This window comes from Oncorhynchus gorbuscha, linkage group LG23 (genome assembly GCF_021184085.1).
Source record: "Oncorhynchus gorbuscha isolate QuinsamMale2020 ecotype Even-year linkage group LG23, OgorEven_v1.0, whole genome shotgun sequence".
NCBI lineage: Eukaryota > Metazoa > Chordata > Actinopteri > Salmoniformes > Salmonidae > Oncorhynchus > Oncorhynchus gorbuscha.
In genome coordinates this window covers 9,791,091-9,812,770 of record NC_060195.1, presented here as the reverse complement: position 1 = coordinate 9,812,770, position 21,680 = coordinate 9,791,091, and the positions used below count along the sequence as shown (strand labels likewise).

Here is a 21,680-nt window from a genome sequence, read left to right as displayed (position 1 = left end):
CAGGCCCTGTCACTATGCTGTCCCACCAGTTCTGTCACTATGCTGTCCCACCAGTTCTGTCACAATGCTGTCTCAGGGTTATTAGCTGTCCCACCAGTTCTGTCACAATGCTGTCTCAGGGTTATTAGCTGTCCCACCAATCCTGTCACTATGCTGTCCCACCAGTTCTGTCACTATGCTGTCCCACCAGTTCTGTCACAATGCTGTCTCAGGGTTATTAGCTGTCCCACCAGTCCTGTCACTATGCTGTCTCAGGGTTATTATCTGTCCCACCAGTCCTGTCACTATGCTGTCTCAGGGTTATTAGCTGTCCCACATGCCATGTCACTATGCTGTCTCAGGGTTATTAGCTGTCCCACATGCCATGTCACTATGCTGTCTCAGGGTTATTAGCTGTCCCACCAGTCCTGTCACTATGCTGTCCCACCAGTCCTGTCACTATGCTGTCTCAGGGTTATTATCTGTCCCACCAGTCCTGTCACTATGCTGTCTCAGGGTTATTATCTGTCTCACCAGTCCTGTCACTATGCTCTCTCACCAGTCCTGTCACTATGCTGTCTCAGGGTTATTATCTGTCCCACCAGTCCTGTCACTATGCTGTCTCAGGGTTATTATCTGTCTCACCAGTCCTGTCACTATGCTGTCCCACCAGTCCTGTCACTATGCTGTCTCAGGGTTATTATCTGTCTCACCAGTCCTGTCACTATGCTGTCTCACCAGTCCTGTCACTATGCTGTCTCACCAGTCCTGTCACTATGCTGTCTCACCAGTCCTGTCACTATGCTGTCTCACCAGTCCTGTCACTATGCTGTCTCACCAGTCCTGTCACTATGCTGTCTCAGGGTTATTATCTGTCCCACCAGTCCTGTCACTATGCTGTCTCACCAGTCCTGTCACTATGCTGTCTCAGGGTTATTATCTGTCCCACCAGTCCTGTCACTATGCTGTCTCACCAGTCCTGTCACTATGCTGTCTCAGGGTTATTATCTGTCTCACCAGTCCTGTCACTATGCTGTCTCACCAGTCCTGTCACTATGCTGTCTCAGGGTTATTATCTGTCCCACCAGTCCTGTCACTATGCTGTCTCACCAGTCCTGTCACTATGCTGTCTCAGGGTTATTATCTGTCTCACCAGTCCTGTCACTATGCTGTCTCAGGGTTATTATCTGTCTCACCAGTCCTGTCACTATGCTGTCTCACCAGTCCTGTCACTATGCTGTCTCAGGGTTATTATCTGTCTCACCAGTCCTGTCACTATGCTGTCTCAGGGTTATTATCTGTCCCACCAGTCCTGTCACTATGCTGTCTCACCAGTCCTGTCACTATGCTGTCTCAGGGTTATTATCTGTCTCACCAGTCCTGTCACTATGCTGTCTCAGGGTTATTATCTGTCTCACCAGTCCTGTCACTATGCTGTCTCAGGGTTATTATCTGTCCCACCAGTCCTGTCACTATGCTGTCTCAGGGTTATTATCTGTCCCACCAGTCCTGTCACTATGCTGTCTCACCAGTCCTGTCACTATGCTGTCCCACCAGTCCTGTCACTATGCTGTCTCAGGGTTATTATCTGTCTCACCAGTCCTGTCACTATGCTGTCCCACCAGTCCTGTCACTATGCTGTCTAAGGGTTATTATCTGTCCCACCAGTCCTGTCACTACGCTATCTCAGGGTTATTAGCTGTCCCACCAGTCCTGTCACTATGCTGTCCCACCAGTCCTGTCATTCTGCTGTCTCAGGGTTATTAGCTGTCCCACCAGCCCTGTCACTATGCTGTCCCACCAGTCCTGTCACTACGCTATCTCAGGGTTATTAGCTGTCCCACCAGTCCTGTCACTATGCTGTCCCACCAGTCCTGTCACTATGCTGTCTCAGGGTTATTAGCTGTCCCACCAGAATATATATAAATCAGCGAGTGCGCTGCATGTTGCATTCATCCAATGGCTGTTTGCATGAGCTGCATTGCTAGAAATATCTTAATGCATCTGCAGAATATTAACCTGATCAGCTTGTAGAAATGTTCAATATTTTGCCTAGCTGGGATAAATGTTGTCAGTGCATGACATTTAGGTGATATGACTGACTAGATAAAGGCTATTTAACTGACTAGATAAAGGCTATATGATTGACTAGATAAAGGCTATATGACTGACTAGATAAAGGCTATATGACTGACTAGATAAAGGCTATATGATTGACTAGGTATATGACTGACAAAAACACTACTATAGTGTTATAACATCAGAAAATAACACTGAAATTATTTTAACATTTAAATTCAAAACAACTTGTGCAAGACACTGCTGGACTTTGCTTTCAGCATTGTCTACGATGTCAAATCTCTGAGAGTAGGCCATGCCATGGTGTTCACAGGGAGGTGAGGAAATAAAGACAATACCTCCATCTGGTGGTGGGAAGCAGAATGACAGTACTGCAGAACAAGATGCTGCCCGTTGACAAGTCTGCTACTGTAACTGTAGGCCAGCTACCTAGATATGTGTAAACGTTGTCTTCAAAATACAGTGCCTCAGGCTAGCAACCAATTAAACCTCCACATCTGCGTTGCTTACTCTCGTGGGTTTTAGGCTCGGTTTCTGTATAGGCATTTGTGACAACTGCTGTTGTAAATAGGTCTCTATAAATAAATGTGATTGATTGATTAAAGCCTATCCAATGGGTTTAGCTGCAATGCTATATGCTTGTCTTTTGAACCTGGATTGGATACTAATGGATGGGTGTTTTGCTGAGATGTTTGGCTACTGTTTTTAGAACGAAATCTGGTAGCCACTGAATTGTCTTTATGCTGGGGACAGGCTATGGATTCGATTTGTTCACAAAAGCCTGTATCACAATGGATCAATCTAAAGAATTAAGACCAATTTCCTGATTGGAGGTATCACGTTAGGGATTCAATTGATTACGATCTGGTAAATATAGTTATATTCTAACGCATCTGGTAAATAAACTTCTGACTGTGGGAAGATCCCAACTGTTTAATTCCTCGCGTCTTCTCTCCACTCGCCTCCTTCTCAAACCCCATTGGATGAGAGAGCCAGAGGTCCCGCCTATCTGACTTTCTCCTACAATGAGTTTTGAGAAGGAGAGGAGCGAGGGCGCGAGGGAAACAATTAAAGATTTGTCCGTTGACATTTGCGCCCGCTTGATGGAGTCTGTCACGTGACGAGCGTCCAGTTTACGTTGATAAACACGGAAGTGGGACTGAAATGTGAAAACAAGTCTTTGCCGCATTGCCTCACAAACTGTTATGACACAGTCGTTACCGATTCTTTTTAAAACGTGCACAATCTTAGTTTACGCGATTTCTGCTGTTATTTTGAATTAACCGTTATTATTTATAGTTCTGCTGTTGGGTAGATGAGCACAATGAAGAACTGTATTGCTGCTGTGATAACACTATGCATTGTAATGCAGGTGAATGACGCTTTGAAATTCGAGAAAACGCGCACGGCATATTCTGCAAAGGCGAGTGAAGTATCTGTAAATGTGTTAAAATGTTGTTCAGTAACCTACGCTATCAATTCATTATGTATGGTATAGTAACATAGACTATTCAATACTATTGCACAGATCTTTGGGTTCTCATGGGAGAACTGCGGTAAGCCAGACGACCCAGCGGTTCTGAAGACCCTAACCCTGTCCCCGGACCCCATCACAGTTCCAGGGGACCTGACGGCCAGTGCATCCGGGAACACAACGGTCGAGCTGGCAGCGCCCCTCGCTGTTAGTACTCAGCATGCACCAAGGGTCTCCTCCTAAAATGCTCAAATGAGATCTTGAATGCTATTTGATTACTTATGAAGTACACTGATTTGTTTAGGTAGCTAGCAGTGGTGGAAAGAGTACCGAATTGTCATAGTTAATAAAAGTAAATATACCTTAATAGAAAATTACTCAAGTAAAAGTGAAAATGACCCAGTAAAATACTAGTTGAGTAAAAATCTAAAAGTATTTGGATTTAAATATACTTAAGTATCAAAAGTAAATGTAATTTCTGAAATATACTTAAGTATCAAGAGTAAAAGTACAAGTATAAATCATTTAAAATTCCTTATATTAAGCAAACCAGGTGGAATTTGCTTGTTTAAAAAAAAATCTACGGATAGCCAGGGACATGCTCCAACACTCAGACATCATTTACAAACAAAGCATGTGTTAAGTGAGTCCGCCAGATCAGGGGCAGTAGGGATGACCAAGGAAGTTCTCTTGATAAGTGTGTGAATAAGGCAATTTTCCTGTCCTGCTAAAGGAAAATGTACATAATTTTCTTTAGGAATGTAGCGACAACAATATCAATAGTACAGATATCCCCAAAAACTACTAAAGTTTTCCTTTAAAGTATTTTTACTTAAAGACTTTACAGCGCTGGTAGCTAGTGAAAGGTAATTAACCAATTCATTTTTGAGGTAGGCATATGGTATTGCCTGTCTTTTTAATATATAGGCTCTTGGTGGATAAAAATGGTCACAATAAAAGCCAGTTATACACACTATAGCCCTAATAAATAAGAGACCATCAGTTCTTCCTGAAAAATAATTGAAAGCTGTTACTTAGCCATTTCAGTCTGTAGGCCTATTCAGACATGTGAGAGCCTATTACACTTTGTCTGTGTGTGTCTATTGTTGGCTCTGAGTGCTTCTGGGGGGCTCTGGGTAGTTCTGTGTGGCTCTGGGTAGTTCTGGGGGGCTCTGGGTAGTTCTGGGTGGCTCTGGGTAGTTCTGGGTGGCTCTGGGTAGTTCTGTGTGGCTCTGGTTAGTTCTGGGTAGTTCTGGGTGGCTCTGGGTAGTTCTGGGTGGCTCTGGGTGCTGTGTTGTTGTTAAACAGGTAGAGACTTGCCTGCGGAAGGTTTGTCTGACTCACTGATCCCATGAGCTTCATGTGAGCAGCTCACCACATAAACCCCACTCTGCTGCACTGATGACACAAATAGATATGAAATGTACAGTATACTTCCTGATACAATGCTCACTCTTACAATGTAGAGTTCACAGGAGAAGGGATTGCATTGACAGTGGTGTTGGCAATGTTCGGATCAAGAATGCACCAATGTAATATTGTTGCATTTTGAAAGTTTTTGCAACAGACGTACTAGACATTCTGCTTTAGATGATGCAATGCATGTGTAACGGATATGAAATGGCTAGCTAGTTAGCGATGGTGCAGTGCTAAATAGCGTTTCAATCAGTGAAGTCACTTGCTCTGAGACCTTGAAGTAGTTGTTCCCCTTTGCTCTGCAAGGGCCGTGGCCTTTGTGGAGCGATGGGTAACGATGCTTCGTGGGAGGCAGTTGTTGATGTGTGCAGAGGGTCCGTGGGTCGAGCCCGGGTCGGGGCGAGGGGACAGACGTGAAGTTATACTGTTACACATAGAAGAGTGACTTAATTGTTCTTCTTGGAAAACAGTTTCTTAGATCACAGTGCCAGATTATCATTTTCCTTTCTTACCAAGTAAAAAGACAGTAACTGCTCATAGTGTGGAACTGAGAAAAATGCCTTTTATTTACCTTGGTTTCACAGTAACTTTATACAGTTACTGATAACATGACCCCCTATTTTCTCCTGAACACAATACAATAGAGGCAGGATACTTGTCCACATGATTAAGCATGTATTTAATGTAGCAAAAATGACATTAACTAATTTTCGACCAAATGAGCAGTTACTGCCTTTTAGCTTGTTAGGGCGGTAATAGCCTACCCAGAATTCTTTCTAACATTGCAGAATTCCAATGGTGACATCATTGCAAGGGAAGAATATAACAGTTTCTTCTTTGCTGTAAACGACTAGGGCACAATGTTCAAGTGAAGAATAGCTCGGCATTAGACACGGCTTTAAAACACCTTGGCACTGTTCTGATTTTCTCCTCTTTAGGTAACCTGGCCACGCTTGGTGGTACAACTGTAACATATAGTTTTATTGACACTTGTTATTTTATTGATACTTTGTTTTTCATAACATCCTGGTCCTATTTAGGATGCATATTGGCCAGTCAAATGTCAAACAGTAGTTAAATAACAGTATTTTGTCCATAGGTAAATGTAACCTTGTGATGGCCTACCTTGTGGATAGGTGCATTGTTACTGTAGCCTACAATGTTTTTCCAGACATCCCACTTAACTGGCCCTATATATTTATCTTTTAGGTGAATGTGACCCTGGAGAAGGAGGTGGCAGGGTTCTGGGTCACGGTCCCATGTCTGGAAGAGATCGGGAGCTGCCATTACACAGACGGCTGTGACCTGCTCAACCAGCTCATACCGCCAGGACAGGACTGTCCTGAACCTCTACACACCTACGGCATCCCCTGCCACTGTCCCTTTAAAGCTGTGAGTCTATACTGTAGTCCATCCACTGTCCCTTTAAAGCTGTGAGTCGATACTGTAGTTCATCCCCTGTCCACTGTCCCTTTAAAGCTGTGAGTCTATACTGTAGTTCATCCCCTGCCACTGTCCCTTTAAAGCTGTGAGTCTATACTGTAGTTCATCCCCTGTCCACTGTCCCTTTAAAGCTGTGAGTCTATACTGTAGTTCATCCCCTGCCACTGTCCCTTTAAAGCTGTGAGTCTATACTGTAGTCCATCCCCTGCCACTGTCCCTTTAAAGCTGTGAGTCTATACTGTAATCCATCCCCTGCCACTGTCCCTTTAAAGCTGTGAGTCTATACTGTAGTCCATCCACTGTCCCTTTAAAGCTGTGAGTCTATACTGTAGTCCATCCCTTGTCCACTGTCCCTTTAAAGCTGTGAGTCTATACTGTAGTTCATCCCCTGTCCACTGTCCCTTTAAAGCTGTGAGTCTATACTGTAGTTCATCCCCTGCCACTGTCCCTTTAAAGCTGTGAGTCTATACTGTAGTCCATCCCCTGCCACTGTCCCTTTAAAGCTGTGAGTCTATACTGTAATCCATCCCCTGCCACTGTCCCTTTAAAGCTGTGAGTCTATACTGTAGTCCATCCCCTGCCACTGTCCCTTTAAAGCTGTGAGTCTATACTGTAGTCCATCCCCTGCCACTGTCCCTTTAAAGCTGTGAGTCTATACTGTAATCCTTCCCCTGCTACTGTCCCTTTAAAGCTGTGAGTCTATACTGTAGTCCATCCCCTGCCACTGTCCCTTTAAAGCTGTGAGTCTATACTGTAGTCCATCCCCTGCCACTGTCCCTTTAAAGCTGTGAGTCTATACTGTAGTCCATCCACTGTCCCTTTAAAGCTGTGAGTCTATACTGTAGTCCATCCCCTGTCCACTGTCCCTTTAAAGCTGTGAGTCTATACTGTAATCCATCCCCTGCCACTGTCCCTTTAAAGCTGTGAGTCTATACTGTAGTCCATCCACTGTCCCTTTAAAGCTGTGAGTCTATACTGTAGTCCATCCCCTGTCCACTGTCCCTTTAAAGCTGTGAGTCTATACTGTAGTTCATCCCCTGCCCACTGTCCCTTTAAAGCTGTGAGTCTATACTGTAGTTCATCCCCTGCCACTGTCCCTTTAAAGCTGTGAGTCTATACTGTAGTCCATCCCCTGCCACTGTCCCTTTAAAGCTGTGAGTCTATACTGTAGTCCATCCCTGCCACTGTCCCTTTAAAGCCATCCATCCCCTGCCACTGTCCATTTAAAGCTGTGAGTCTATACTGTAATCCATCCCCTGCCCACTGTCCCTTTAAAGCTGTGAGTCTATACTGTAATCCATCCCCTGCCACTGTCCCTTTAAAGCTGTGAGTCTATACTGTAGTCCATCCCCTGCCACTGTCCCTTTAAATCTGTGAGTCTACTGTAGTTTCCCCTGCCCACTGTTCTTTAAAGGGAGTTCAATTTGAAATCAGCTTTTGCTGTAGTTCATGAAAAATGATCTGTGTTCCTGGTCCTCTGTAGGCATCCATCTGTCCATTTTCTTCCATTTGGTGCCTTTTGAACACAACACTCCTACATGGTATGTGATGTGTGAGAACGTACCTGTTATTCACTGTCCCTTTAAAGCTGTGAGTACTGTAGTCCATCCCCTGCCACTGTCCCTTTAAAGCTGTGAGTCTATACTGTAGTCCTGCCCACTGTCCCTGCCCATGTCCCTAAAGCTGTGAGTCAATGTCCAGTGCCAATGTCCCGTTAAAGCTGTGAGTCACTGTGTCCAACCCCTGCCCACTGTCCCTTTAAAGCAGAGTGCTGTTTGTTGACTGTAGTCCATCCCCTGCCACTGTCCCTTTAAAGCAACAAAACGTTCTCTGCCCACTGTTTTCTGTGAGTCTATACAAGCTGTGAGTCTATACTGTTGCTGTCCCTTTAAAGCTGTGAGTCCATCCATCCCCTGCCACTGTCCCTTTACTCATTCTGTCCATTTTCCTTTAAAGCTGTGATCTATACTTTTTGCCACTGTCCCTTTAAAGCTGTGAGTCTATATTTGTAGTCCATCCCCTGCCCACTGTCCCTTTAAAGCTGTGAGTCTATATTGTATTCCATCCCCTGAGTCCATCCCCTGCCACTGTCCCTTTAAAGCTGTGAGTACTGTAGTCCATCCCCTGCCACTGTCCCTTTAAAGCTGTGAGTCGGTGTAGTCCATCCCCTGCCACTGTCCCTTTAAAGCTTATCCTGTATACTGTCCCTTTAAAGCTGTGAGTCCTGTACCATGAGTGCACTACCTTTGAATAGAGCCCATCCCCTGCCCACTGTCCCTTTAAAGCTGTGGTCTATACTGTAGTTCATCCCCTGCCACTGTCCCTTTAAAGCTGTGAATCTATATAGGATGCCATTTGGGATGAAGTGGAAGTGTATTGGTCCACTGTCACTTTAAATCTGTGAGTCTATACTGTTGCCCACTGTCCCTTTAAAGCTGTGTACACTATACTGAGTCATCCCCTGCCACTGTCCCTTTAAAGCTGTGAGTCTATACTGTAGTCCATCCCCTGCCACTGTCCCTTTAAAGCTGTGAGTCTATACTGTAGTCCATCCCCTGCCACTGTCCCTTTAAAGCTGTGAGTCTATACTGTAGTCCATCCCCTGCCACTGTCCCTTTAAAGCTGTGAGTCTATACTGTATTCCATCCCCTGCCACTGTCCCTTTAAAGCTGTGAGTCATACTTGTTCATCCCTCCACAGTCCCTTTAAATGCTTGAGTCTGCCCACTCTAACTAAATGGTGGATAAACTGACCATTCCCTGCCCACTGTCCCTTTAAAGCTGTGAGTAAATGACCATCCCCTGCCCACTGTCCCTTTAAAGCTGTGAGTCTATACTGTAGTTCATCCCCTGCCACTGTCCCTTTAAATAACTGAGTTCATCCCCTGTCCACTGTCACTTTAAATCTGTGAGTCTATACTGTAGTTCATCCCCTGCCCACTGTCCCTTTAAAGCTGTGAGATAAATGAGTCCATCCCCTGCCACTGTCCCTTTAAAGCTGTGAGTCAACTGATTCCATTCCCTGCCACAGTCCCTTTAAAGCTGTGAGTCTAAAGTTCATCCCTGTCCACTGTCACTTTAAAGCTGTGAGTCTATACTGTAGTCCATCCCCTGCCCACTGTCCCTTTAAAGCTGTGAGTCTATACTATAGTCCATCCCCTGCCACTGTCCCTTTAAAGCTGTGAGTCTAGAGTTTGTGGTAGTGTTCAATAGGGAACAATAATTTGAAACCATTTTGCTATGAAAAATGATCATGGTTGTTCCTGGTCCCTCTATAGGCATATCTGTCCATTTTCTTCCATTTGGTGCCTTTTGAACACAACACTCCTACATGATATGTGATGTAGAACGTACCTGTTATTCAGTGGTTACCACTTAGGCTACTTCTCTCTTTCATATCCTCATCAGTGCAATGTAGTGAATGTCCGTTGATAGCACTGTGAATGACTGGTAACAGAGTGCTGTTTGTTGAACAGCAGCTAGCCTAACAACAAAACGTTCTCTGAATGTTTTCGACATTTGCACTTAGCGTTCTGTTGCTCAGTACTCATTCTGTTTTTCCTCAAGGATACGTTTTTTTCTGTTTACTCAAAGTCTACTGTGTTCAAATGACCGATTTTCTTTCTCCTGAGGGTGCATACCTTTTCTATACAGTAAAACATGCTTTACTCAAAGGTGGTGTCCCAAATGACACCTTATCCCTGTATATACTTCGACCATGGTGCACTACCTTTGAATAGAGCCCTATGGGCCTTGGTCATACCTAGTGCACTTTATAGGGTATAGGATGCCATTTGGGATGAAGTGGAAGTGTATTGATTGAAACCTCTATTTCCTGTCTGTTCTAAGGGGTGTACACTAAAGTTGGACTTCTAACATTGACCTGCCCTATTGGCTGACCAACGGACACTACAGAGTACAAGGAGTGCTGGGAGCTATGGGGAAAGAACTGGGCTGCCTCAAAATCACCTTGTCTGTCCACTCTAATAACTAAATGGTGGATAAATGACCTTCTCTGCCCACTCTAACTAAATGGTGGATAAATGACCTTCTCTGCCCACTCTAACTAAATGGTGGATAAATGACCTTCTCTGCCCACTCTAACTAAATGTTGGATAAATGACCTTCTCTGCCCACTCTAACTAAATGTTGGATAAATGACCTTCTCTGCCCACTCTAACTAAATGTTGGATAAATGACCTTCTCTGCCCACTCTAACTAAATGGTGGATAAATGACCTTCTCTGCCCACTCTAACTAAATGTTGGATAAATGACCTTCTCTGCCCACTCTAACTAAATGGTGGATAAATGACCTTCTCTGCCCACTCTAACTAAATGGTGGATAAATGACCTTCTCTGCCCACTCTAACTAAATGGTGGACACAGGGAACATTATGTACCATTCCATGAGCTGGTGTACTGACATGTTGTCTTCTTTATTCTGAAGGGAACGTCTGCTCTCATCTCTTCTCATCTCATCAAAGTGCCAATTGAGAACTAGGCCTAGAAAACACAAAGCCTCTCAGAGTAGGAGTGCTGCTCTAGGATCAGTTTTACCTTTACAATCATCATGAATAAGAGGGGGGACCTGATCCTAGATCAGTACTCTAAAATGCTTTGTGGATACTGGCCCTGTACCAAACAAGCAGTAACTGAGCTGCTACTGTAGTGGTACTGTAGTTTAAGGTTACGATTCAGACTCACTTTCAGGTAAAACAGTTAAGTTGAGTGATTTTGCATGGCTTGCTACTGTACTGCTATGAACTTGTCAGAACCATTATGATTATTTTTCTTAATGTTTTACACTGTCTTTTTTATGCAGAATTATTTTTGTATTAGATTTCTTCTCAAGGTTGAATGGCCGTGGATATGCTTCTATTGGTCATCGGCTTTTACCCTGGGTAATGTACTGGTCACATAACGAGCAGTTTTAGGAGTTTTAATTGTGACAGTCGTTTCTAGCTGATGCTTACTGTGTCATAATTTCTGGTTCTATGGGTCGTAATGCTACTTCCTGTTGCTAGTGGTGACACTTCTGATTTTACAACCCCTGGGAATATGTTGTACTTCCTGTTGCTAGTGGTGACACTTCTGATTTTACGACCCCTGGGAATATGTTGTACTTCCTGTTGCTAGTGGTGACACTTCTGATTTTACGACCCCTGGGAATATGTTCTACTTCCTGTTGCTAGTAGTGACACTTCTGATTTTACGACCCCTGGGAATATGTTGTTCTTCCTGTTGAGGGTTTATTGATCTGTTTTTTTCTGAAGGTGTTTTGTTGTTGACATGTTCAAAGTGCCTAAATAGACCTGCTGGAAAGGAGATCTGCGAATCAGGTGGGACTGTGTGATGTTTCAAAGGGAAATGGAATGAAAGCAGCCAATCAATTCCCTCCCTCATATAATACCGTACCAACAGGCTAATCCTGTTCTATAACCAATTAAAGTGTTGTAAGGAATGTAAGTGCACTTCCTATCTTAAATAATAATTCTAATGAAATGGTTATCAAGTAAAGAAGTCTTAAGGAATCAACATGAAAAATTGCACCTTGATTATTTAGAAATTACATTCTTAATTACTACTGTAACAAATCAGCATTATGTTGGTCAATATTTCACTGTAAAAACATGTTTTTAAATTATTCAATAAAATAATATCATATATGTTGGTAAGTCATTTGTTTTCTGAAATGCATTACTGTATTGCGCAATCAAGGTGTTCAGGATTTGATTATCTGCAGTTTCACAGGATGGCCACAGGATGGCAGTAGAGGTTAACCGTTGATTACATGACGGATATGTTAGTACCTAGTCTTTCTGATGTTGACCAGTCAGTCTGCAGTTGGAAATCCACTCTTTGTGTCCTCATTCCTGATTTTTACAGGGTGTACTCCAATTCACTTTACTAACATATGTCCAGGTGCTCTGGAGTCTCTCGCTCTCTCTCGCTCTCTCTCTCTCTCTTTCTCTCCCTCTCTCGTTCTCAAAATATGTCTCAGAGCAGATGCCTCAATCAATTTATAACATTTTTGACATGCGTTTTTCTGGATGTTTTTGTTGTTATTCTGTCTCACTGTTCAAATAAACCTACCATTAAAATGATAGACTGATCATTTCTTTGTCAGTGGGCAAATGTACAAAATCAGCAGGGGATCAAATACTTGTTTCCCACACTGTATATCCACAGTAAAACGAAGTTGAGTGTATGTAAACTTCTGACCCACTGGGAATGTGATGAAAGAAATAAAAGCTGAAATAAATCATTATCTCTACTATTATTCTGACATTTCACATTCTTAAAATAAAGTGGTGATCCTAACTGAGACGTAAGACATGGGATTTTTACTAAGATTAAATGTCAGGAATTGTGAAAAACTGAGGTTAAATGTATTTGGCTGAGGTGGATGTAAACTTCCCACTTCAACGGTATATACAGGGGGTACCTGTCAATCTGTTTCACCTGTCCTTGTGCTTGTCTCCACCCCCTCTAGGTGTCGCTTATTATCCCAGGTGTATTTATCCCTGTGTTTCCTGTCTCTCTGTTCCAGTACTAGCGGTTTTCCTAGCTCTTTTTCCCCAGTCTCTGTTTTTGCCTAGCCCTCCTGGTTTTGACCATCGCCTGTCCTGATGCCAAACCCGCCTGCCTGACCACTCTGCCTGTCCTGACCTCGAGCCTGCCTATCGCCTGGTACTGTTTAGACTCTGACCTGGTTTAGGAACACTCGCCTGTCCTGACCTCGAGCCTGCCTATCGCCTGGTACTGTTTAGACTCTGACCTGGTTTAGGAACTCTCTCCTGTCCTGACCTCGAGCCTGCCTATCGCCTGGTACTGTTTAGACTCTGACCTGGTTTAGGAACTCTCTCCTGTCCTGACCTCGAGCCTGCCTATCGCCTGGTACTGTTTAGACTCTGACCTGGTTTAGGAACACTCGCCTGTCCTGACCTCGAGCCTGCCTATCCCCTGGTACTGTTTAGACTCTGACCTGGTTTAGGAACTCTCTCCTGTCCTGACCTCGAGCCTGCCTATCCCCTGGTACTGTTTAGACTCTGACCTGGTTTAGGAACTCTCTCCTGTCCTGACCTCGAGCCTGCCTATCCCCTGGTACTGTTTAGACTCTGACCTGGTTTAGGAACTCGTGCCTGTCCTGACCTCGAGCCTGCCTATCGCCTGGTACTGTTTAGACTCTGACCTGGTTTAGGAACTCTCTCCTGTCCTGACCTCGAGCCTGCCTATCGCCTGGTACTGTTTAGACTCTGACCTGGTTTAGGAACTCGTGCCTGTCCTGACCTCGAGCCTGCCTATCGCCTGGTACTGTTTAGACTCTGACCTGGTTTAGGAACACTCGCCTGTCCTGACCTCGAGACTGCCTATCGCCTGGTACTGTTTAGACTCCGACCTGGTTTAGGAACTCTTGCCTGTCCTGACCTCGAGCCTGCCTATCCCCTGGTACTGTTTGGACTGACCTGGTTTATGAACTCTTGCCTGTCCTGACCTCGAGCCTGCCTATCCCCTGGTACTGTTTGGACTCTGACCTGGTTTAGGAACTCGTGCCTGTCCTGACCTCGAGCCTGCCTATCGCCTGGTACTGTTTGGACTCTGACCTGGTTTAGGAACTCTCTCCTGTCCTGACCTCGAGCCTGCCTATCCCCTGGTACTGTTTGGACTCTGACCTGGTTTAGGAACACTCTCCTGTCCTGACCTCGAGCCTGCCTATCCCCTGGTACTGTTTGGACTCTGACCTGGTTTAGGAACACTCGCCTGTCCTGACCTCGAGCCTGCCTATCCCCTGGTACTGTTTAGACTCTGACCTGGTTTAGGAACACTCGCCTGTCCTGACCTCGAGCCTGCCTATCCCCTGGTACTGTTTGGACTCTGACCTGGTTTAGGAACTCTCTCCTGTCCTGACCTCGAGCCTGCCTATCCCCTGGTACTGTTTGGACTCTGACCTGGTTTAGGAACACTCGCCTGTCCTGACCTCGAGCCTGCCTATCCCCTGGTACTGTTTAGACTCTGACCTGGTTTAGGAACACTCGCCTGTCCTGACCTCGAGCCTGCCTATCCCCTGGTACTGTTTGGACTCTGACCTGGTTTAGGAACTCTCTCCTGTCCTGACCTCGAGACTGCCTATCGCCTGGTACTGTTTAGACTCTGACCTGGTTTAGGAACACTCGCCTGTCCTGACCTCGAGCCTGCCTATCGCCTGGTACTGTTTAGACTCTGACCTGGTTTAGGAACACTCGCCTGTCCTGACCTCGAGCCTGCCTATCGCCTGGTACTGTTTAGACTCTGACCTGGTTTAGGAACTCTCTCCTGTCCTGACCTCGAGCCTGCCTATCCCCTGGTACTGTTTAGACTCTGACCTGGTTTAGGAACTCGTGCCTGTCCTGACCTCGAGCCTGCCTATCGCCTGGTACTGTTTAGACTCTGACCTGGTTTAGGAACACTCGCCTGTCCTGACCTCGAGCCTGCCTATCGCCTGGTACTGTTTAGACTCTGACCTGGTTTAGGAACTCTCTCCTGTCCTGACCTCGAGCCTGCCTATCGCCTGGTACTGTTTAGACTCTGACCTGGTTTAGGAACTCTCTCCTGTCCTGACCTCGAGCCTGCCTATCGCCTGGTACTGTTTAGACTCTGACCTGGTTTAGGAACACTCGCCTGTCCTGACCTCGAGCCTGCCTATCCCCTGGTACTGTTTAGACTCTGACCTGGTTTAGGAACTCTCTCCTGTCCTGACCTCGAGCCTGCCTATCCCCTGGTACTGTTTAGACTCTGACCTGGTTTAGGAACTCTCTCCTGTCCTGACCTCGAGCCTGCCTATCCCCTGGTACTGTTTAGACTCTGACCTGGTTTAGGAACTCGTGCCTGTCCTGACCTCGAGCCTGCCTATCGCCTGGTACTGTTTAGACTCTGACCTGGTTTAGGAACACTCGCCTGTCCTGACCTCGAGCCTGCCTATCGCCTGGTACTGTTTAGACTCTGACCTGGTTTAGGAACTCTCTCCTGTCCTGACCTCGAGCCTGCCTATCGCCTGGTACTGTTTAGACTCTGACCTGGTTTAGGAACACTCGCCTGTCCTGACCTCGAGCCTGCCTATCCCCTGGTACTGTTTAGACTCTGACCTGGTTTAGGAACTCGTGCCTGTCCTGACCTCGAGCCTGCCTATCCCCTGGTACTGTTTAGACTCTGACCTGGTTTAGGAACTCTCTCCTGTCCTGACCTCGAGCCTGCCTATCCCCTGGTACTGTTTAGACTCTGACCTGGTTTAGGAACACTCGCCTGTCCTGACCTGCAAATATTGCAAATATTCTGGAAAGCCGTTTGATTCGATGTTCCGGAGTCTTATATCTTGGGGGTAGAAGCTGTTTAGAAGCCTCTTGGACCTAAACGTGGCGCTCCGGTACCGCTCGCTCCGGTACCGAGAACAGTCTATGACTAGGGTGGCTAGAGTCTTTGACAATTTTTAGGGCCTTCCTGTGACACCGGCTGGTATAGAGGTCCTGGATGGCAGGAAGCTTGGCCTCAGTGATGTACTGGGCCATACGCACTACTGTCTGTATCGCCTTACAGTCAAAGGCCGAGCAGTTACAATACCAGGCAGTGATGCAACCGGTCAGGATGCTCTCGATGGTGCAGCTGTAGAACCTTTTGAGAATATGGGGACCCATGCCAAATCTTTTTAGTCCCCTGAGAGGAAATGGGTTTTGTCGTGCCCTCTTCACGACTGTCTTGGTGTGCTTAGACCATGTTAGTTTGTTGGTGATGTGGACGCCAAGGAACTTGAAACTCTCAACCTGCTCCAATACAGCCCTGCCGATGAGAATGGGGGTGTGCTCGGTCCTCCTTTTCCAGTAGTCGACAATCATCTCCTTTGTCTTGATCATGTTGAGGGAGAGGTTGTTGTCCTTGCACCATACGTTCAGGTTTCTGACCTCCCTATAAGCTCACTATAGGGAATATGGTGCCATTTGGGACTTGGGAATGCTATTTGCTGGCCAGCAGGGGGGTTGGCTACTCTCCTGATGTCTGGTCCTCCTACCCTCCTGATGTCTGGTCCTCTTACCCTCCTGATGTCTGGTCCTCTTACCCTCCTGATGTCTGGTCCTCTTACCCTCCTGATGTCTGGTCCTCTTACCCTCCTGATGTCTGGTCCTCTTACCCTCCTGATGTCTGGTCCTCCTGATGTCTGGTCCTCCTGATGTCTGGTCCTCCTACTCTCCTGATGTCTGTTCCTCCTACTCTCCTGATGTCTGGTCCTCCTGATGTCTGGTCCTCCTACTCTCCTGATGTCTGGTCCTCCTACTCTCCTGATGTCTGGTCCTCCTGATGTCTGGTCCTCCTGATGTCTGGTCCTCCTACTCTCCTGATGTCTGGTCCTCTTACTCCTGATGTCTGGTCCTCCTGATGTCTGGTCCTCCTACTCTCCTGATGTCTGGTCCTCCTACTCTCCTGATGTCTGGTCCTCCTGATGTCTGGTCCTCCTACTCTCCTGATGTCTGGTCCTCCTACTCTCCTGATGTCTGGTCCTCCTGATGTCTGGTCCTCCTGATGTCTGGTCCTCCTTCTCTCCTGATGTCTGGTCCTCCTACTCTCCTGATGTCTGGTCCTCCTACTCTCCTGATGTCTGGTCCTCCTGATGTCTGGTCCTCCTGACGTCTGGTCCTCCTGATGTCTGGTCCTCCTACTCTCCTGATGTCTGGTCCTCCTACTCTCCTGATGTCTGGTCCTCCTACTCTCCTGATGTCTGGTCCTCCTACTCTCCTGATGTCTGGTCCTCCTACTCTCCTGATGTCTGGTACTCTTACCCTCCTGATGTCTGGTCCTCCTACTCTCCTGATGTCTGGTACTCTTACCCTCCTGATGTCTGGTCCTCCTACTCTCCTGATGTCTGGTCCTCCTACTCTCCTGATGTCTGGTCCTCCTACTCTCCTGATGTCTGGTCCTCCTACTCTCCTGATGTCTGGTCCTCCTACTCTCCTGATGTCTGGTCCTCCTACTCTCCTGATGTCTGGTACTCTTACCCTCCTGACGTCTGGTCCTCTTAGCCTCCTGACGTCTGGTCCTCTTACCCTCCTGATGTCTGGGCCTCTTACCCTCCTGATGTCTGGTCCTCTTACCCTCCTGATGCCTGGTCCTCCTGATGTCTGGTCCTCCTACTCTTTTGATGTCTGGTCCTCCTACTCTTTTGATGTCTGGTCCTCCTGATGTCTGGGCCTCTTACCCTCCTGATGCCTGGTCCTCCTGATGTCCGGTCCTCTTACCCTCCTGATGCCTGGTCCTCCTGATGTCTGGTCCTCCTACTCTTTTGATGTCTGGTCCTCCTACTCTTTTGATGTCTGGTCCTCCTACTCTCCTGATGTCTGGTCCTCTTACCCTCCTGATGTCTGGTCCTCTTACCCTCCTGATGTCTGGTCCTCCTACTCTCCTGATGTCTGGTCCTCCTACTCTCCTGATGTCTGGTCCTCCTACTCTCCTGATGCCTGGTCCTCCTACCCTCCTGATGCCTGGTCCTCCTGATGCCTGGTCCTCCTACCCTCCTGATGCCTGGTCCTCCTACCCTCCTGATGCCTGGTCCTCCTACCCTCCTGATGCCTGGTCCTCCTGATGCCTGGTCCTCCTGCCCTCCTGATGTCTGGTCCTCCTGATGCCTGGTCCTCCTGATGCCTGGTCCTCCTGATGCCTGGTCCTCCTGATGCCTGGTCCTCCTGCCCTCCTGATGCCTGGTCCTCCTGATGCCTGGTCCTCCTGATGCCTGGTCCTCCTGCCCTCCTGATGTCTGGTCCTCCTACCTTCCTACCCTCATCTCATGCTTCAGCTTTATGGGGGTTTATTATGCAAATACTTTTATGCCTCCACAATCACACTCCCTGTTTATAGTAGGGTTGGGGCATGACTTTCCAAATGCCAAGTCCTATAAAAATACACTATAAAATGCTGATCACTTTGAAGACAATGCATATTAGTCTACAGTAGACTACTACTGAAAACTAAATATTTGGCTTAAGACTGGAATTGATTGTATTTGTTAAAAGATAATAACTGTTAATGTATGGATATGGAGTTTCACATCTACTTATAAACTCTTACACATTGGTGAATGTTTACACCGTCAGTCTATGTGGGGAAACTACATTTCCAGCATGTATAAACAGTTATTGGCTCTTACATAAAATCCCCTATTCACACACAATGAACTCCATAGTTTTAGCCTACTGTTCCATACATATTTGGAAATAGTCCAGCCTAATACACATTGTCTTCAAAGTGAGCGGCACCCCAAGCATATGACTATAGGATTGATGTAAAAAAAAAAGGCATGTCCCTACAATCTTAAAAATCTTTGACTTGTTTTTGTTTTTTCATCCTTGTTCTCAAACCTTCACTTTGAGAAAGTCCTAATTTCCTATCCTAGTGCCCTAGTAATGAAAAGGAAGGATGTCACATCCCTTCTACCTCCCTCTTTCCAGTCTCCATTGAGGCCCTCTTTCTCAGATAAATGATTAGGCCGACCAATAACAATGACCCTTCCAGATGATCTCTTTCCTCTTTCCAGTGTTTTTTCCAAAGGTGTTATCGAGGCTTGCCTGATTCCAGATCTGTTTGTGCTGTTTTGCCAACTCCTATGGTCATTGTCATACTGCATAAACATTAGTTGACAAGACAGCACCAACAGATCTGGGACCAGGATGGTCTATAGGTCCAGTGGTGTGTACGGGTTCTATAGGTCCAGTGGTGTGTACGGCTTCTATAGGTCCAGTGGTGTGTATGGGTTCTATAGGTCCAGTGGTGTGTATGGGTTCTATAGGTCCAGTGGTGTGTATGGGTTCTATAGGTCCAGTGGTGTGTATGGGTTCTATAGGTCCAGTGGTGTGTATGGGTTCTATAGGTCCCGTGTTGTGTATGGGTTCTATAGGTCCAGTGGTGTGTATGGGTTCTATAGGTCCAGTGGTGTGTATGGGTTCTATAGGTCCAGTGGGGTGTATGGGTTCTATAGGTCCAGTGGTGTGTATGGGTTCTATAGGTCCAGTGGTGTGTATGGGTTCTATAGGTCCAGTGGTGTGTATGGGTTCTATAGGTCCAGTGGGGTGTATGGGTTCTATAGGTCCAGTGGTGTGTATGGGTTCTATAGGTCTAGTGGTGTGTATGGGTTCTATAGTTCCAGTGGGGTGTATGGGTTCTATAGGTCCAGTGGTGTGTATGGGTTCTATAGGTTCAGTGGTGTGTATGGGTTCTATAGGTCCAGTGGTGCGTACGGGTTCTGTAGAGGTACCACATCTATGATCAGTACTGTAGAGGTACCACATCTATGATCAGTACTGTAGAGGTACCACATCTATGATCAGTACTGTAGAGGTACCACATCTATGCTTAGTGTAAACTAGACTCATTGCAGGGTTGTGGAGAAGACAGATGGTGTGTCATAATAAAGAAATACGGGATGTAGAGAAGACAGCTGTTGTCTCAGAATAAAGAAATACGGGATGTAGAGAAGACAGCTGTTGTCTCCGAGTAAAGAAATACGGGATGTAGAGAAGACAGCTGTTGTCTCAGAGTAAAGAAATACCTCTGATTTTAGTCCTAGTTATAACCTCTGGAAATAGCCCAGTGTTGTTAGGACTTGAAAGGTTGCAAGTTCGGGATGTAGAGAAGACAGCTGTTGTCTCAGAGTAAACAAAGACATTGGAATCCATTGTTCTACACACTTTTATTGTTTTTATGCAACTTTTTGTTTGTCTTCTATTTTGCAAGAGAGACTTTCTGTCTCTAATATGTTCAAAGTTGAAATAATGCAATGTTGATTGAGATAATATAGGTATTTTTGAAGTGGGGCCAACTTTCAGAGTCGTATATGTTTGAGTCTTATCTATGAGATAAAATCTCTTTGTTCAATGTTGAAATGATTGAATGTTAATGGCAGGGAAATGTATTTTTGTAAGAGTGCCAACTTTCAGAGTCATATCTCTTTAACCTCTTGTAGTTTTGCATTTAACCCATGATGTCACCTTTGGGAAATGTGATTGTCAGCTAAAAGCCAATCAGAGCAGAGCTCTTCATGGGACACTGCCAACCTGCCCAGTAGTTTACATTCTGTGTGCAAGACCACACGCACGCACTCATACACCCACACACACATCAATACATTCCATACATATAGATCATTTAGCCTCCCTGTGACATTGTGAGAGATCAGACCTCTGATTTCACGAACCTCTGGAAATGGATGTTGTTATTGAAGAAGGTCTTGGATGTGTAATTACGTCTGACATCTTTAGAACGGGTGGGGTTTTAACAATAACTCCAACATTCCAGCATCCGTTGTCTGTCCCTTTTGTTCATATCAACCAGTCTTACGTACTGTATGTCTGGAACCAACAGCAGCCTGGACAGTTTCTACCCTCTATAAGACTACTAAATAGTTAGTCTGGCTATTTGGTTAACTATTTAACTATCTGCATTGACCCTTTTTGCAACAATTCTTTTTGTTGTATGACATACCCTGCTGCTACTATTTGCTATCTGTCACTTTAGTCCTAGTTATATGTACATATCTCCATGTATATGGCTGCAGGGTAGCCCAGTGGTTAGAGCGTAGGACTAGTAACCGAAAGGTTGCAAGTTCAAATCCCTGAGCTGACAATCTGTAACAATCTGTCATTCTGCCCCTGAACAAGGCAGGTAACCCACTGTTCCTAGACCAGGTAACCCACTGTTCCTAGACCAGGTAACCCACTGTTCCTAGACCAGGTAACCCACTGTTCCTAGACCAGGTAACCCACTGTTCGTAGACCAGGTAACCCATTGTTCCTAGACCAGGTAATCCACTCATTTCAAATGCCAATTAGTTCTTAACTTACTTGACTAGTCAAATAAAATATCTCTCAATTACCCCTGCACATGGACTAATTACTGATACCCCGTGTATATCACCAAGTCTTTGTTATGTATTTTCCTATTATATCTGTATTTTATTTCTCTCTGCATTGTTGGGAAAGACCGTACGTATACTGTTGGTCTACACTGAAGCATGTGACAAATACAATCTGATTGAATTGGTAAGTCATGAGGTGCAACAGGATGAAATGTTGCAGCTTGGTAAATGATCCCAGAGGGCTATGTGCAGCCTACAGGGGTAAGGCTATGATATGGAGTCTTTACAGCTGCCTACCCCTCCCTGCAAGACCAGCATGACCTTTCTCCTCAGAGACGGAATTCATCTGTAAAGTAAAATCCATCCCTGGATGGATGGATGGATGGAGGGAGGGAGGGAGGGGGAGGGAGGGAGGGAGGG

General features: G+C 45.8%; 1 protein-coding gene across 1 annotated transcript; it reads left to right on the top strand.

Moving 5' to 3' along the window:
* The first annotated feature begins 3,204 nt into the window (after positions 1 to 3,204).
* Positions 3,205 to 12,057, top strand: LOC124011597 (ganglioside GM2 activator-like). The gene is made up of 4 exons (XM_046325050.1): positions 3,205 to 3,481; positions 3,587 to 3,739; positions 6,158 to 6,381; positions 10,255 to 12,057. Exons 1-4 carry the CDS (start codon positions 3,374 to 3,376, stop codon positions 10,382 to 10,384), a joined length of 615 nt encoding a protein of 204 aa, XP_046181006.1. The 5' UTR covers positions 3,205 to 3,373; the 3' UTR covers positions 10,385 to 12,057.
* The last annotated feature ends 9,623 nt before the right edge of the window (positions 12,058 to 21,680 follow it).

Excerpts from the sequence above, each read along its gene's own strand:
- LOC124011597 (XM_046325050.1), top strand. The coding sequence starts at position 3,374 with ATGAGCACAATGAAGAACTGTATTGCTGCTGTGATAACACTATGCATT. Across the intron at positions 3,482-3,586 it reads GCACGGCATATTCTGCAAAG|ATCTTTGGGTTCTCATGGGA; the intron begins GCGAGTGAAGTA and ends ACTATTGCACAG. Across the intron at positions 6,382-10,254 it reads TCCACTGTCCCTTTAAAGCT|TTGGACTTCTAACATTGACC; the intron begins GTGAGTCGATAC and ends TGTACACTAAAG.